The 16,930-nt window shown below is 39.9% G+C and overlaps 1 protein-coding gene and 1 pseudogene across 2 annotated transcripts in view; one reads left to right on the top strand and one right to left on the bottom strand.

The window, feature by feature from the left end:
- The window catches only part of TAF1A (TATA-box binding protein associated factor, RNA polymerase I subunit A), a 37,756-nt gene that overhangs the window by 16,836 nt on the left and 3,990 nt on the right, over positions 1-16,930 (top strand). The window contains exons 6-11 of one of the 2 annotated variants that reach the window (XM_045809655.2): positions 2,568-2,698; positions 3,822-3,980; positions 6,803-6,869; positions 7,555-7,678; positions 9,750-9,904; positions 12,516-13,012. In XM_045809655.2, coding sequence (XP_045665611.2) covers positions 2,568-2,698; positions 3,822-3,980; positions 6,803-6,869; positions 7,555-7,678; positions 9,750-9,904; positions 12,516-12,628 — 749 coding nt within the window. In that variant the 3' untranslated portion in view covers positions 12,629-13,012. Of the gene's footprint in view, positions 1-2,567; positions 2,699-3,821; positions 3,981-6,802; positions 6,870-7,554; positions 7,679-9,749; positions 9,905-12,515; positions 13,013-16,930 lie in introns of those variants that run through there. The other variant, XM_087856162.1, reaches the window with a different exon arrangement.
- LOC123800129 (small ribosomal subunit protein uS17 pseudogene) lies at positions 9,163-9,647 on the bottom strand (annotated as a pseudogene).

A 16,930-nucleotide genomic window follows, 5' to 3' on the forward strand; every position in this document is an offset into this window, starting at 1 on the left:
ATGACGCCGGGATCACGCCCTGAGCCGAAGGCAGACGCTTAACCGCTGTGCCACCCAGGCGCCCCTCTTCTGTCTCATTGTTATTGTATAGAAATGCAACTGACTTCTGTGCATTGATTTTATATCCTGCTTACTTTGCTGAATTCCTGTATGAGTTGGCAATTTTGGGGTAGAGTCTTTTGGGTTTTCCACGTAGAGTGTCATGTCATCTGCCAGGAGTGAGAGTTTAACTACTTCTTTGCTGATTCAGATGCCCTTCATCTCCTTTTGTTGTCTGATTGCTGAGGCTAGGACTTCTAGTACTGTGTTGAACAACAGTGGTGAGAGTGGACAAGGGACACTCAGGATCTTAAGGAGTAACCTTATTCCCCTACTTTCGAGCCTGGTTCTTCCCAGATACTGTAGAGAGCAGACATTTCTATTGTTGTAAACTTCTTGATCATCCTTTGTAATATTTCTGTTTTTATCAAACTTTTCAGACATAAATTAGATGATTGGTAAATTAAGTCCACGGCCATCTTAGATTTATTGCTTTTTAAAATATTTCTAAGAAAAGTTACAAATTTTTTTCAGTAGACATCATTGCCTATAATAAGTATTTCTTCCTGTGTGTTTAGAATAGAGTTTAGTTTGTTTGATAATGTTTTCTTAAAGATGTTTATTTATTTATTTTTAAGTAATCTCTACACTCAATGTGGGGCTTGAACCCACAACGCTGAGGTCAAGAGTTGCATGCTCTTCTGACTGAGCCAGCCAGGCGCTCGTGTTTTATAATATCATTCATCAGAATAGTATGTTTAGAGAATAGGGCAAGGTAAAATTGTTTTATTTTTGTACTGAGGTCATAACAGGTAGTTTTCTTGATTGACCACACCAAGGATTGGCTGTGTGTGCTTACTTCTCAAATGGAGTTCCCTTTCTCTTACTTCCAGTGGTGGTGGCATCCTCTCCTCTCCACAGATTTGTGTTTGATTCTCTGCATCTTCCTTCCCTTGTATAGTTTTTCTCCATAGCTTCCCTGGGACAACCCTTTTAATTTTCTCATCCTCCATCCAAATCTCAGTCCCCGCATATATTGGCTTATAAGTATAAGCAGTGATTCCTTATTATCCTGATGTGGTAAGTAGTATTTCCTTTGTTTCATAGGCATGTAGGTTCACTAATCTTAAAATTCCTTTCCCTCTTTCTGAGTAGGAGCTCTCCCGGGACACTTCTGAAATACTGTCTTCATCATGATAAGCTTGCCTCCCCATCTAGAATGCCATCTGCCCTGCAGGACTCCTTAGATCTGTCATTCCCATGCCACAACCCTCATACGTTAGCCGTGCATTCAGCCTACATCGTTCAGCATTTTATCACTTGCTTTTTATTGTCCTAAGTTTTTTCATGTTTATTTTGTGTTGTTTCTCTTCTAGACTAATCGGTCTTCTGAGGTCACATACCTCTCTTATGTCTGTTGTTAACCTTGCCATAACGCCTGGTATAATATTTCTTTTAAAAAAGGCTTGTTGATATTAATAGGTTAGATGAGTTTTAAAGTCAATATTTGCCTTTTTCTTACACCTGATTGGGTAGAACTCAAGCAAACATTGATGATTAAAGCAGTTGGAACATGGCGTTCACACTGGGTAGATGATTCAATGCCTTTCTGCAGCTGACACTTTGTTCTGTAGCAAGAAGAGATAAAGATGGGGTAATATGTGGAGCTCTTCGGATGATCTTTAACCCTGAACATCTGTTTAATAAGAAAAAAACGTTAGGACTAGTTCTGTATAACCAGGCTCACGAGAACATAACACATGTTGTATGCTCAGTGCTGGCTTGTGATTTGTCTCCGTTGCTGTGGCCTGTCCTGGGTGGCTTGATGCACTTGCTGCCTGGGAAGCCCCTTCCATGGCAAATTCACACTCAACTTATTCTGACTTGGGTCTGCTTTTTTTTTTTTCCTTTCTTTCTATATAGTTTCTTACCTACTTTATCACCTCATTTCCAAGCCCATATTGATATTTATTTAGTTGGTCCTCTGGGAAGAGAATACCAATGCCTTTTAGGGTGAGGGGAGAGCTGGTTTTTTGCCCCAAAGTGGCCAAAAATAAAAAGTATTTTGTTTCTATTAGCTGTCTTTTTTGAAGGACTAACTTTCCTTTTAATCCTTTAAGATTGTGAAATAGAACATGCAGAAAAAATGTACAAAACAAATGCGTGATAAAATAAAATAAAATAAATAAATAAAATTTTAAACAAATTTAAAATTTAAAACAAATATCCATGTAGCTGCCACCTACATTGATCCTTAAAGCTCCCCATGCGTGCACTTCCTCCCGTTCTGACTGGGGTGGGGTGGGGGGTATGGAGAGTTTGTAAAGGATTAGTATTATTCTTTAAATGTTTAATATTTAATAATAATAAATAATTTAACTATATTATTCTTTAAAATTCTTTGTTAGAAGTTACTATCAAAGCCATCAGGGCCTGAACTTCTCTTGTGGATAGTTTGCTGATTGCTGTTACTATCAGCAAAGCCCTCAGGACTGAATGACTCATAAGAACCTTTTCTCTTTGGGCAGATGAAGATGATTATGCGTATAACACAGCATCCCAGAATATGTTCGACCACAGCTGGAAGACATCTGTAAACCTTCGTGCATTGATTCAAACTCCCGGCGTTTGGGACCCTTTTGTGAAGAGTTACGTAGAGGCAAGTAGCCTTCTCATTAAGTTTTATTAGCTTCATTTTGTTATAAGCCTTATCTTTATGATCAGAAGGCAACTAAGTGGAGAAAATTGTTTTAAAAACAGAGGGGGCGCCTGGCTGGCTCAGTCAGTGGGGTGTGTAACTCTTGACTTCCAGGTTGTGAGTTTGAGCCCTGCGTTGGGTATAGAGACTACTTAAAATAAAAAAAAAAATTTTTTTAAAAATTAAAAAGAGAGAATATGTCTCTTTTTGGTCCGAATAATTTTTATTTTACTAATGTAAATGTTACTTTTTTTTTTCCCCTTCACCACTGGATAATGTGTCATGGTGAAATATTTATAAAATAAATATCAATATAGTTTATAAATGTTAATTCTATATTATTTTTACTGAACTTAGAAGAAAAGCAGAGAGAGATATTTTACGATTTGGTGGGGATAGAGAAGACCAGGGGACAAAAATCTGAAAGTGGGTCACAATATGTGGAATGAAGACTAATGACTCTTAGGAAGTTCATTAGGGTGCCATGCCGTGTCATCTCACAGTCAGTGTGAAAAGGACAGGGAACCTTGGCATGGGCACTAGGAATAAATCTTCAAAATAATTGGCTTTTTGAAAGTTTCCTGGATGCTAACCTGATAATTATGTTGTCAAAAGATAATGTCTGAAACCACACGGCAGTGAATCTGGAAATTCCTGCATATGGGTGGGAATGAAAGGAAAAGAATTCTAGCTCCCATGAGCTCCTTTTGTGGCTGAAATTATGTCGGGCACTGAGGTTAGTTGCTTCGTATGGTCTTTTTCAGTTGTGCCCTCCTTTGAGGACTTCGTTTCTTATAGGAATAGTTCCTAGGTTGAAGTTGCTGCATTTTGCAGTAACAAAAATGTGATAAGGAAGAAATGGGAACCCACTTAACACTTGTGTTGTAAGTGATCTGTGTTCCATCGAGGTTGTAACACACACTGCTGGAAGTGAAAACTGGCATTTCTGTTGTTCCCTTTACAGTAAGTACTGTTTGTCACTTTAATGAATTTTTGTACCCATCAACAGTGTTAAGTTGTGCATTATCTTTCATACAGCTATCTTACAGAATTTAGCTAAGACATGATGACTTATTTTATATAGATGCTGGAATTCTATGGGGATCAAGATGGAGCCCGAGAGGTACTCACCAATTATGCCTACGATGAAAAGTTCCCATCAAACCCAAATGCTCACATCTACTTATACAACTTTCTAAAGAGAGAGAAGGCACCAAGAGAGAAACTGATAAGCGTGCTTAAGGTATAAAATGTTTACTTCAGTGCCTGAACTGGGTTGGGCATCTGCTTTAACACAGCCTTAGGGGCGTCTGGCTGGCTCAGTTGGTGGAGCAGGCAACTCTTGATCTCAGGGTCATGAATTGAAGCCCTGTGTTGGGTGTAGAGATTACTTTTAAAAATTTTTTTAAAAAAGTAAATTTTGAAACATCCTTAGGTCATGCTTTCCAACTTTCAAGTTCTAGCCAAATGACCGGGTGTGCCCTGGGGTGGACATACGAGGCTGCGGGCTCTGGGCGACCCTCCACTGCCATTCCCCGACTACCCTGTCCAAGTTAGGCTGAGGGCAAAGGGTCAGTATTTTGGAAACCCTTTGTCACCCTTGTGGGAAAGTTCTGCTTTGATATTTTTTGAAGATCAGCTTTATTGACATTTAATTTACATACAGTAAAACACTTAAGGTATGCACTTTGAATGCAGTAAAAAAAATTTTTTTAGATATTTATTTATTTATTTAGAGAAAGGGGGCGTGGGGAGTGGGGAGAGAGAGACTCTCTCCCTGTGTGGAGCCTAGTGTGGGGCTCCATTTCACAACCCTGAAATCATGACCTGAGCCTAAATCAGGAGTCAGATGCTTAGCCAACAGGGACCTGAGAAAAATTCTTATCTATCAGTCCTCTTTTATTTATTTATTTATTTATTTATTTATTTATTTATTTATTAGGGTTCTTTTTTTTTTTTTTTTTTAAGATTTTTATTTATTTGACAGAGAGTACAAGCAGTCCCCTGCTGAGCAGAGAGCCTGATATGGGGCTCGATCCCAGGACCCTGGGATCATGACCCGAGGTGAAGGCACACGCTTAACTGACTGAGCCACCCAGGCACCCCCAGTCTTCTTTTAAAAAGTACATTAGCTGGGACACCTGGCTGGCTCAATTGGTGAAGTGTGTGACTCTTGATCTTGGGGTTGTGAGTTCCAGCCTCACATTGGGTGTAGAGATTATGTAAAAATAAAATCTTAAAATAAAACAAAATCTTAAAAAATTTAACAGAAAATAACTGTGTTGAACACTTAATTATGTTCAAGACAAAATGGCTTTAGGGAAATTCTGTTTTCCTATTGAAAAATGTAATGTTTGAAATTAAAAAGTCAATAGATGGGTTTGATAGCTGATTGAACGTAGCAGAAGAGAGTTAATGAGGGGTGCCTGGGTGACTCAGTGGGTTCAGCATCTGCCTTCAGCTTGGGTCATGATCCCGGGGTTCCGGGATTGAGCCCCGCATCGGGCTCCCTGCTCAGTGGGGAGTCTGCTTTTTTCTCTCCCTCTGTCCCTTTCCCCTGCTCGTGCTCTCCCTCTCTCTCCCTGTGTCTCTCTCTCAAGTGAATAAATAAAAAATCTTAAAAAAAAAGGGGGGTTGCCTGGGTGGCTCAGTCGTTAAGTGTCTGCCTTCGGCTCAGGGGGTGATCCCGGAGTTCTGGGATTGAGCCCCATGTCAGGCTCTTCTGCTGGGAGCCTGCTTCTTCCTCTGCCACTCCCCCTACTTGTGTTCCCTCTCGCGCTGGCTGTCTCTCTCTCTGTCAAATAAATAAATAAAATCTTAAAAAAAAAAAAGTGTTAATGAACTATATAGAAAACATCAGACTAAAGCACCGAAGGCAGAAAGGATGAAAGGGTGTACAGAGGACTCGGTTAAGGTCCGACATACTTGTAATTGGAGTTCCAGGGAGAAGAGAGAACAGGGCAAAAGCAGACAAATAAACAGGGCCTATTTGAAGAGTTAATGGCTAAGAATTCTCCAAAACTAACTAAAGACTACTATGGTTCTGATAATGTTCTAATTTTTGATCTGGGTGCTGATTATATGAGTGCATATAACTTTGTAAGAATGTGTTGAATGGCACACTCATGATTGTATACATTTCTATTACATGTATGTCAATAAAAAGTTTTCTAAAACCTAAGTGAATTGAGCCGTTTGCGGAATTCCATAAATCATAAGACAAATGTGATTTCATAGGAACCGAGTTTTAAAAATACTCTGATATTGGTATATTGTTTGTGATTGGTCTCCACTTAAAAGACTATTGCAACTATTAAGAATAATTAATAAAATTTACTTTTTATTTTGTAAGAAATAATTTCAGTGTAAGGTCAAAGGACCCCAGCGAGCAGACAGAATAAATTGATTTCTAATGTGAAGTATATTGAAATGAAAAATATAATTTTACTTTACATCCTGGTTTGGATAGTCATAAAAATAGTCTTTCTTATTCTTAAACGAATAAAAAGGAATTAAAAACCTTTAATTTCTCCCTATTGTGTAAAATGGTAAATGATAAAATGGTCAAAATACTTTCTTGAATACTCTTACTGTACTGTGTTCCTGAACACAGTCTTCCAAAATAGCCATCCCTGCCCTTTTGGGCTTTTTATTTAAATTTATATTCTGTGACCTTTTGTGATCAATACGTTTTTATTGATCTTTTCTGTGTGATTTTGATTTTTTTTTTCCCCTCCATCCTGGCTTCTGAAAAGAAATTAAGTTTGTAAGTGTGGTAAACAATATAAATGTATAAAGAGTAAATAAAAAGTTCTTATCTACTTCCCCTGCCCTCCCCCCGCAACAGCTATCTTGTTATTAACAGGGATTTTTAAAAGTAGCTTTACATAGAACACCTTTCTATACCCCAATTGAAACTGGACAAAAGCAAAGTGCCTTTAAATCCTTGATTCAGTTACTGAGGGCTTATTAGACAGTAAGAACTTCACTTGAAAGTAAAATGAAATTTGACAAAGAAATGCCTTTGTAATATACACAAATTACAAGATTTTTTTTTTCTTCCAGATTTTGTATCAGATTGTACCATCTCATAAACTGATGTTAGAATTCCATAGGTTACTGAGGAAATCAGGTAAACAGTTTTTGTTTTGTATCTCTTTGTGCAGACAAGCTATAGACTAGGAAACTATGGCCCCATGGGCCAAATCCACCCCTCATCTGTTTTTGTAAATCAAGTTCTTTTGGAGCATTTTTGTGTTGTCTCTGGCTGCTTTTGCACTACAACAGCAGAGTTGTGTAGTTGTGACAAAGACCATAAGACTCACAAAGCTTAAATATTTACTGTCTGTCCCCTTATAGGAAAAGTTTGCTGACCCCTGCTGTAGACTATTAGGTAGCGGTTAGCACAAGAGAAGTGGCTTCCATTTCTAGAACTCACCTTGTTTTAATCTCTACTGCATTTCAGCTCGGTATAGAAAAGAAGGTACTTCTTCATAGAAGGAAGTGTGCTTAAGTCCCGTAGGTACTGGGGCTATGTCAGCTGCTCTCCTGTTAGAAGAGAGGGCAGGTTCTTTAAATAGTGTCCCCCTCAGTAGAATGTAGTCCACTTAGAAATCAGACCCACCACTGACATCATTACCCAGGACTAAATCACTGAATGTTTCAGATTTATCACAAGGGAATATGAGCATAATGAATTATTTTAAACTTTTAACCAAAGGCTTACAACCCAGTAGTATTTTATCAACCAAATATATATTTTTAGCCTTGTGCACTTCAATACCTCGTGTAAGTTCTAATTGTTGTGCCCATTGCAGAAAAAGAAGACCACCATAAACTGGGGTTGGAGGTATTATTTGGAGTCTTAGATTTTGCTGGATGCACTAAGAATATAACCGCTTGGAAATATTTGGCAAAATATCTGAGACAGACTTTAATGGGGTAAGTAAAAGACACAGTGTTTATTACTGGCTCAGCATCAATAACATTCCCCAGTATTTTAGCTGGTATCTCTCACTGTTTAAATCAAGTTCTTTGCTTATGTTTTTTGATTTCTTGAACTGTGTCTTCAGCTGTTCTGAGTACATCAGAAGCAAGAAAATACAGTCCCAAGTAAAACATACAAAAATTCTATTAAGATTTTTTATGCTATCAAAATAACTACTGTATCTTACCACTGCAGTATTAGGGAAGATGTACATTTTCAAGTTGGAAATGATGACATAAAGCGGTCATTCCCACTCTTTGCTAGACTCTTTGTAAAGCTCTTGGTGATCTGTGTGTCATCATCTTGTAAAATCACATAGGAAGCAGCTTTTCTCCCAGCTGTTTTTCAGGAATTTTCAGTGGGGCTTTGAGGGCCTCATAAGATCATCGTAGGTTGTATTCATTCAACAAATATTTGTTAAGTCCATTGTGAGTTGGATATCTGAAGCTTTACCTGTGATCATGATATCATTAGTGCCACATTTCAAATGAAAGTACGAGTGAGTGGTCCTTGTCATTTTTACTTTGTGAGAGGAAGGGATATCACAAAGGTAAGTTTCATTGATTTATCATGTCCATCTTAATTGGTTAGAAGCTTCATCATCGATGGGAACTTGTGTCAGCCTTCAGATCTGACTTGACCTTGGAGATGGAAGAGGGCTGATTATAAAATGTTTTTGGTGTGATAACTATAAACCACTTTCCACATCGACAGCAGCATATAAACCCCAACTAACTGTAAGATTTGTGAAGGCAGAGAAATGTACTGTTCAGTATTTTAAACCTCTAGAAGTTCTGCCACAGGGCACACATGGGTGCTAGTAAGTATTTGCTCAATTAAGTTATTGATGAACACTTAGTATTGTCTGGGTCTGACAATATGTGTGTTCACATATTTGTATAATATTGCCATCTTACTTTGAGTAGTAATTCTTTGTAGCGTATAAAGTAAGGTTTTAAAGTAATTTTAACTAATAATCATAATAGCTAACATTTATTGAACATTTACTAAGTACAAGACAATGTGCGAAGAGCTTTATATGAGACCACTATACTCCTGGGCCAGTTTAATCTAATAACAGTGCTGTGAGATGGGTACCCTTAATAGCTTCACGGAAATTGAGGCTCAGAGAGGTTAAGCAACTTGCCCGGGATCATAGATAGTAAATGGAAGATCTGAGATTTGAATCCAGGAATTTGAGTTCAGGGTGTGTGCTGTTAACCACTGTGTGTACCAAACTGGCTGTTTGATTAAATGGAAAGCAGAAATCAAAGAGGACTAAAAAGGATTTGCTTTCATGCATGTGCCATATATACCATGGATGGCCACACTCAGAAATTACTTTGAGAACATCTTCCTTGTCATCTTTCCACAGACTTTTCTTTTTCCCCTGACTGGGAAAATAACTATTTTGGGGGGAGGGATCTGGACAGGTGTCTCAGAATTTCTGGGATTGCTTCCTGGTGCCAGCGGCCGTCGTGACTTGGAGCACGTTGAAGCACACGGTCTTACGTGAGGCTGGCACTCTCCCGCTGTGACCATGTCACCGATCTGGACATCCCTGAAGCAGGGAAACAGGTGCACAGACCTGTTCTTGTCACATTTCTCGAAGCGGTTGTACTTTTAGAGGTAGTGGAGGTAGTCTCAGCAGATGACAATGGTCCTCGGCATCTTCATCTTGGTCAGTCACCACACCAGACAGAATCTGCCCACGATGGAGTCGTGACCAGTAAAGGGGCATTTCTTGTCAGGATAGGTGCCCTCAGTGGCCTCCGTGGGCGTCTTGAAGCCCAGACCGATGTTTTTGTAGTATCGCAGGAGCTTCTCCTTGCCCTTTCCTCCAAGCAGGACCCTCTTCTGGTTTTGAAAGATGGTTGACTGCTTTGGTAGGCAGCTCAGTCTGAATGTCCGCCATCTTCCCGGCTGCCTGGAAAAGGACGCCACAGACTCTTCTTAAGTTCAGATTCTGGCAGTATAGGTCCACTTTCATCTTTGACCTTCCCTTTTGACATTTTTCTTTTCTAGGAATCACCTTGCCTGGGTTCAAGAAGAGTGGAAAACCAGGAAGAACTGGTGGCCAAGCTTTCACTTCAGCTCCTTTTGGGCAAAAAGCGATTGGAAAGAGGATAAAGCATTGGCTTGTGAGAAAGCTTTGGTAGCTGGAATATTGTTAGGAAAAGGTACGGAGTTTTGTGTTCTTCTTATCTAGATAGAACTTTTGGATGATTCTGAAATTACAAAGTATGGCCATTTGTTCATGCCACAGCTTACTGGGTACGGTGCCCAAGGACATTAGAGGCCGGAGAAATAACCGGTGAATGGGAAAACGAGTATTGAGTTGGGGCCAGGTGATCTGCTTGTCGGGACTGTCCGTGGACTAGAAGCAGCAATTTCATCTTGTTGATTGTGGTGGTTGGTTTTAATGCTGTAACTTGAGTATCTTTAGGGGCCAATTAAAATAGGGGATGCAGACTGTTTTCACAACAACTGTATAGAAAGTTTACTGATGTTATTTACCTTACGGTATTAGAAAGAGAAAAATATTCTTTGCTGACCTCATTGTTGTATGTTGCTCTCTATTATATTTACCTATCTGTTCTATAAGGATGAAACATATCTCCCCATAAGAAAAAGTATACCTCCTATTAACTTATTTAAAAATCCTCTTAAAAGAAAGGGAAATCGATCTTTTCTCTGTGGACTGTCTTGGCTGTTAAGACTCTTCCTGCCATATGAGGACAGAGATGGACGGGACCGCTGCTGGGTCTGTCCAGAGATGAAGTGAACGTCTTGTGTCCATGAGTAAGCAGTCTGTTGCTAGAGAATTCGGACTACCCTAAAGAGCTTCTTCAGCCTGGTTTTAGATATGGTTGATACTATTTTGGAATTAGTATTCTCTGTGAGTGTTTCAGATGGTTACTAAGGTTAATAAAATGCCAGTTTTTCAGAGGAAAGGGGCAAATAAATACGAAAGCAAGCGTAAGATTTCTCAACACACGCCGAGGAACAGAAATGTATTCGGACTCTGATTTTCTGCCTCCTCATGAGCATGGAGGCATCTAGTACAGGTACCTAAAGGTGTCTGTGTTTGAGCGGAGTCGGAAAACCTGGCCTGATTTCCCAGTTCTGTCACCTTTCCCTGTCACTTCGGTCAAACAGTTAACCTTTGGGAGGCTGCTCTGTGAGTGGGCTCTGCGAACACCTGTCCGTGTTACTTACAGGATGGTCGTAAGCATCAAGTGAGCTTCACATCGAAGTGCTTTATACAGTCAGAAGTACTCTGTGAATATCAGGCATAATCATGGCGGAAAAGGGGGTCCATCTCTTCTTTCGGGCCTTAGTGTCCGGGGTTCAGTCAGTCTGTTCAGGAGTTGAGCTCGGTTTGGTCCGTGCTCGGGTTACCCTCATTATATCACAGGATTCAAATTCTGGTCATGGTTGCCTTTGCTTCATGCTTAGAGTGGGGTGTGGTAGCTGCCCTTCTTCCTGTGCTCTGCGAAGGCAAGCCAGGCCCTTCCCCTCGTGACTCCACGTCCGGTGGCTCATGAGGAAGTAGGAGTTTGTAGTTTATTTGGCTTTTTCTCTGTGTTAGGGTGGGAGCAAAATTCTTTCCATCTTTGTGTATTCTAGATAGAAGCAGAGGTCTGTTTTCCAAGTATTTTGCTTTTGCTAAAGTGGTAGGTGTGTTTAGAAATACAGTCTATTATATTAACACCACTGCTTCCCAGCTAATAAAATATTAGTGATTCTGGCATACTGTTTTTGGGGATAATAAAATGGTTACTGTAGGTACAGTATATATCCTAGCAATTTCCCAGAGATGATGGATGGATAGATACATGCTGAGACTATAATGAAATTAGTTTTTCTTAGGTGATTTATGGTCTCGCTCATTTATCAAATGTTTTTTTAAAATCTTGTAATATCCAGTTTATGTATTTTTTTTACAGAACTTTGATTCATGTCTGAAATATTTAACCAGGGATCTACTTAGCATGGTAAGACTAGGAAAAGCAGGTAGAAGAAGGAACTTCTTCTTCTTTTTTTTTTTTTTTAAAGATTTTATTTATTTATTCGACAGAGAGAGAGACAGCCAGCGAGAGAGGGAACACAAGCAGGGGGAGTGGGAGAGGAAGAAGCAGGCTCATAGCAGAGGAGCCTGATGTGGGGCTCGATCCCATAACGCCGGGATCACGCCCTGAGCTGAAGGCAGACGCTTAACCGCTGTGCCACCCAGGCGCCCCAGAAGGAACTTCTGTTGAGCACGAGGCACCTTTCTCAGAGCTGCTCGGTCACCACCCGGCTGCTCGCTAGGTGCTGGAATGGCTAGATAAGTTCTGATCTCTTCTGACCTGTGAGTTATTTATCCTAATCCTTCACCTCAGAGTTTTCTTACGGAGAACTTTCTTATTGTTACAGATGCCTCTTGGGCTGTTTTACAAGCTAACATTGAAAGGGAAGCTGTAGTAATTTGCTTTTGGAGAAGGCTCATTTAATATATGAATATGTGTATAACACACATATCACCTTAACTAGGACTTGGGAGGCCAGGTGGAAAGCTAGCGGAAGTATGTGCTCCAATTATGACAGATCAGAAACATTTTCATATGCAGGAAGCGTACATTTCATCAGCGACATCTCTTAGAATGTGCTCAGACTGGTATACATCATACAAATCCCCCCATTTCCATAATCATTAGTATGCCAGAGCTGAAGCAAAATTTTAAAAATGTATAAATATGCTTGAAGAATTGATAAGTATTAAAACTCTTTGTTTATTTTGTTTTGTAGGTTGCAGATATTTTCGGTTTATTTCCAAACAAGATGATCAAGTCTTAAGGAAAAAAATTAAGCAGATAAAGAAGTCAGTGAAAAAACACAGTGTTGTAAATCCAGGACTCTGAAATTGGATATTAGTTATTTCAGATGAGTAGCTACAGAATAGTAGCTCAGTGGGTAATTATTGAATGTATTATTTATTTGGTGTTTCTAGGAGATAGTTTATATGGCTGCAAAAAAGTTATTTTTATATTTTTCTATATTTTCTTTTATTATAATTATAACTAAAGAAACAGTCTCACTGCCTTTGTTCTTTGTAAATACATATTTTTCCTTTTTTGTACTGTGAAATATAGTATTTATTATGGAATAACTTCCACATAAGAAATACATTTGTGTAATGTATAGAGAATACAGTTGTATGGCAGTTACTGCCATTTGCAAATAATTTGCTTCTGGCTGTTGTATAATAAAACATAACTTGTAGTATTGTTAAGTGAATTTATATTCTTCTTGAAGATTCTAAATGATCCATGTTAGGTTTACCGTCATAAAGAATATATTGGGGGGCGCCTGGGTGGCTCCGTCGGTTGAGTGTCCAGCTCTTGATTTTGGCTCAGGTCATGATCTCAGTGTCGTGAGATCGAGCCCCTATTGGGACTCCACACTCAGCGGGGGCGTCTGCTTCTCTCCCCCTGCCCCTTCCCCTGCTCCCAGGTGCTTGGAAGCGCGTGCGTGCGCGTTCTCTCTCTCTCAAATAAATAAATCTTAAATATATATATATATATACATGTATATATATATATGTATATATATATAGGTCATGAGTTCTGTTGAGGAATTTTGGAAACAGAGAAGGATTTAGGAAAGGAATCCTCTTTCTTTTTCGAGATTAAGATATGGCAGTCTGGGGCTAACTGACCTGACATAAAGCTACCTTTGACTCTAGAACACGAATTTGGGTCAGAGGGTAGAGGGGTGGACTACTTTCAAAGGGCTCTAGTTTGTTGTTGTTTTGCTGGGCACAGCAATCATTCCAAGCATCATGCTTTGGAACTCCTGTGTCCCTCACCTTTCTCTTGGAAACTGGGATGTGGCAGTCGGCGCTGGACAGTGGAGGAGAATCTGCCGGTGAAATAGTGTCAAGCGTCACCCAGTCAGCATTGTGGGAAAGCATGGCGCAGAAGCCAAGAACAGCTTTCCTGGAACGGGAGCTGGAGCCTTATAATATGTTGTGATAACGAGTAGAGCGAGTGCTTCTTCCACGCTGGCCCAGCTCTTACACCTTTACAGTTCCGATAACTTGTATTTGAGTTCCAAGAAGGCCCACTAACTTTACAGCAAGTCCAGTATTTAGATGGCAAACCACACTTTTTCCCCATGGCTTATGTTCCTGCTAACTTAAAACCATCTGCAAGAGGGGCATCTGGGTGGCTCAGTTGGTTAAGCGTCTGCCTTCGGCTTGGCTTGGGTCATGACCTCGGGGTCCAGGGATGGAGCCCTGCATTGGGCTCCTTGATCAGGGTAGAGTCTGCTTCTCCCTCTCCCTCTGCCCCTCCCCCTGCTCATGCTCTCTCCCTCTTTCTCTCGAATAAATAAAATCTTAAAAAAAAAAACCATCTGCAAGAGCATTGGGAGACAAATTATGCTTTGTCAATACTGTGATTCAATATTTTATACTTAGTGAGATGGCTATCAACAAATAACTACTCATCCTTAGAATATACATATGAAACAAGTACGTGCCCCGCAGAGCAACGGAAACGGTTCAAGCTACCGCATGAGTAGGGCCAGCTTTACCGCTGGGAGTTGGTGAGTCGGTTGTGTAGGAAGTTCTGTAGATCAACATGACAGGGATGAAATCCCCAGACGACATGGACAAAATCTCAAAGCACAGGCCGAGATTGTCATGGCATCTGCTCCCTGAAACCTTTAGTCAGAAGCTATTCAATGGGATTGATGAGTTCTCAAGATCTCTGGCAAATGGAGGTGGGAATGAAGGAAATGAGTAGATATGGTTCTTGGTTTCCACACAAAGCTTAGTTTCCTAGAACTTTTATATCAGATGTTCATATCGCATGAGGCAGAGCAGTGCAAATCAACTATGAAATTTTTTTTTAGGTCCACTAAAGTCCATTTCATAAATTATTATGGCTAAAAGCCCACTTTGGGCCTTCCATTTTGTCTTACTATCACCAGAATCCTAAGGACGGTCCCTGTTTTACCTAGAAAAGAAGTGGGGTCTCACAGATTAAGTGACTTGCACAAGGTCAGAGCTGGTGGGTGTTGGCACTAGGACCTTAACCTGACCAGTGTGGTTCCAAAGATCACACTCTATTTGTGCTGTCTGTACTGCCTCCCAGTTCGGTCAGTGTTTATACCCTGCAGAGCACTGAGGTCGCAAGGTGAAGAATAGAGGGGATTCGTAACCCAGAGCCTACCAGCTCCAGCAAAACCTGTCCTGTCTGCCAGGCTCAGTAGGCTCCCCCTCTGTGTCCCTCCTGGTCCCTCCCTATACAGCCCCTTACCAAATCACTACATTGTTACGTTGTCTTTGTACATCTGTCTTTCTTGATAGTATATTATCTGGGCTTGATAATCTCCTATCATCAGTCCCTAACAATTTCTAGCTCATTAATTACTGAGTAGAACTGAATGGAAATTCATGAAAGTTACTGACCCAGGGTGCCTTTGCCATTGCGAGTGGTATCTTGGGGTGCCTGTGCCAAGTATGAGGCCTCAGGAGACTGTTAGGCTTGAATTCTGGGTTTATCATTAGGTAGTTCTGTGACTTCTTGGGCAGGTTACTGAGCTTTCATAGTTCCTTTACCTGTAGCTGAGAGACAGTAGGATTTATCTCGGGACTGCTATGAATAATGAAAAATATAGTGAATGCGTAGGATAATAATTAATACTTAACAAATCTTAAGTAAGTGACCATCCATCACGATGGTTTTAGACACTAAATAACAGGAACTAAATAAAGGTAATTTAGAGTCTTATTTTCTCAGAGTGCCTGGGTGGCTCAGTTGGTTAAGCGACTGCCTTCGGCTCAGGTCATGATCCTGGAGTCCCAGGATCGAGTACCACATCGGGCTCCCTGCTCAGTGGAGAGCCTGTTTCTCCCTCCGACCCTCCCCCCTCTCATGCTCTCTCTCTCATTCTCTCTCAAATAAATAAAATCTTTTTTAAAAAGTCTTATTTTCTCCTAGAAACCTCTGAAATACAGAAATTGTATAATAGTCGAGTTAATGCTTCCCACTAAAATATACCTGTCTTTTAAGCTATGTACCATCCAGCCATGAACCATGGACTTGAGGGCTTCACACACATTTGAGCACTGTTCCTCCTTGCTCAGCTGCCCCAAACTCTGATCTCTGGCTCACCAGCTTAGTGGGACTGCCATGCTTTGCTTGGACTCTGGCCCAATGCACTGCTCATGAGAGGTTGTCCTCCCAAGATAGAGAAGTTAGACTATCATAGAACTTCTTTATGAGTTTCACTTGAGTAATCCCAGGCTTGTGTTGTCTGTTGCCCACTACTTCGAAAACAGTTCTCGTATATTTCATCTAGATTAAATGATATGTAAACTAACTAAATCAAAATTAGGATCTTTTGCCTATCAAATGATACCTTTAAGAAAACTAAATACAGTCCATTAAAAGAAAAGTATTTGTGGGGCGCCTGGCTGGTTCGGGCGGTAGAGCATGTGACTCTTGATCTCTGGGTTTTAACTTTGAGCTCCATGTTGGGTATAGAGATTACTTAAAAATAAATCTTTAAAAAAAAAAGTTATTGAGAAAAACATGTAAACATATACATTTAATTTATACGTTAGTCATTAGTTCCAACTAATGACTGAAATGTTTATATGTGTTTGCGACACATGAACTGATGAAAGATTAAAATAAATTCAAATCAATAAACAAGACAAAGATCCCAATAGAAAAACATGGGCAAAGCACATGAATTAGTATTTCACATAAGAGGGTAAACATGGACCATAAACACATAAGTCAGGGAAATGCAACTCACTCTGTGGAATATATTAAAATGTACACTTTAAACGAGTTTATTACGTGGTGTGTGAATTTTATCAATGACAAAAAGAAACAAAACCAAAAAATCAATAAGCTTTATGGAGTCAGAAAGGTCTGGATTCAACAAAGCACCTCACTGAACTGAGCCTCAAGTTTATTCTGTAAAATGGGGTGATCGGAGAAAGTCAGAACATGGTTAGCATGAGTTTTGATGGATTGTTTTTCTCAATAAGTGGTAACACTTATTATTATCAACAAAAACAAAAAAGGAAAAGAAACTAAAAGACAAACACAAAACTAGACCATTCTTTAATGAAGGGGTAAGTGTGGCCTTTTTAGATCTAGCTATCTATTCATATTAATAGCACAAGGGCTTTTTCTGCTGGA

Source organism: Ursus americanus, chromosome 2 (assembly GCF_024610735.1).
Source record: "Ursus americanus isolate L20-20 chromosome 2, mUrsAme1.1.p, whole genome shotgun sequence".
Classification (NCBI taxonomy): domain Eukaryota; kingdom Metazoa; phylum Chordata; class Mammalia; order Carnivora; family Ursidae; genus Ursus; species Ursus americanus.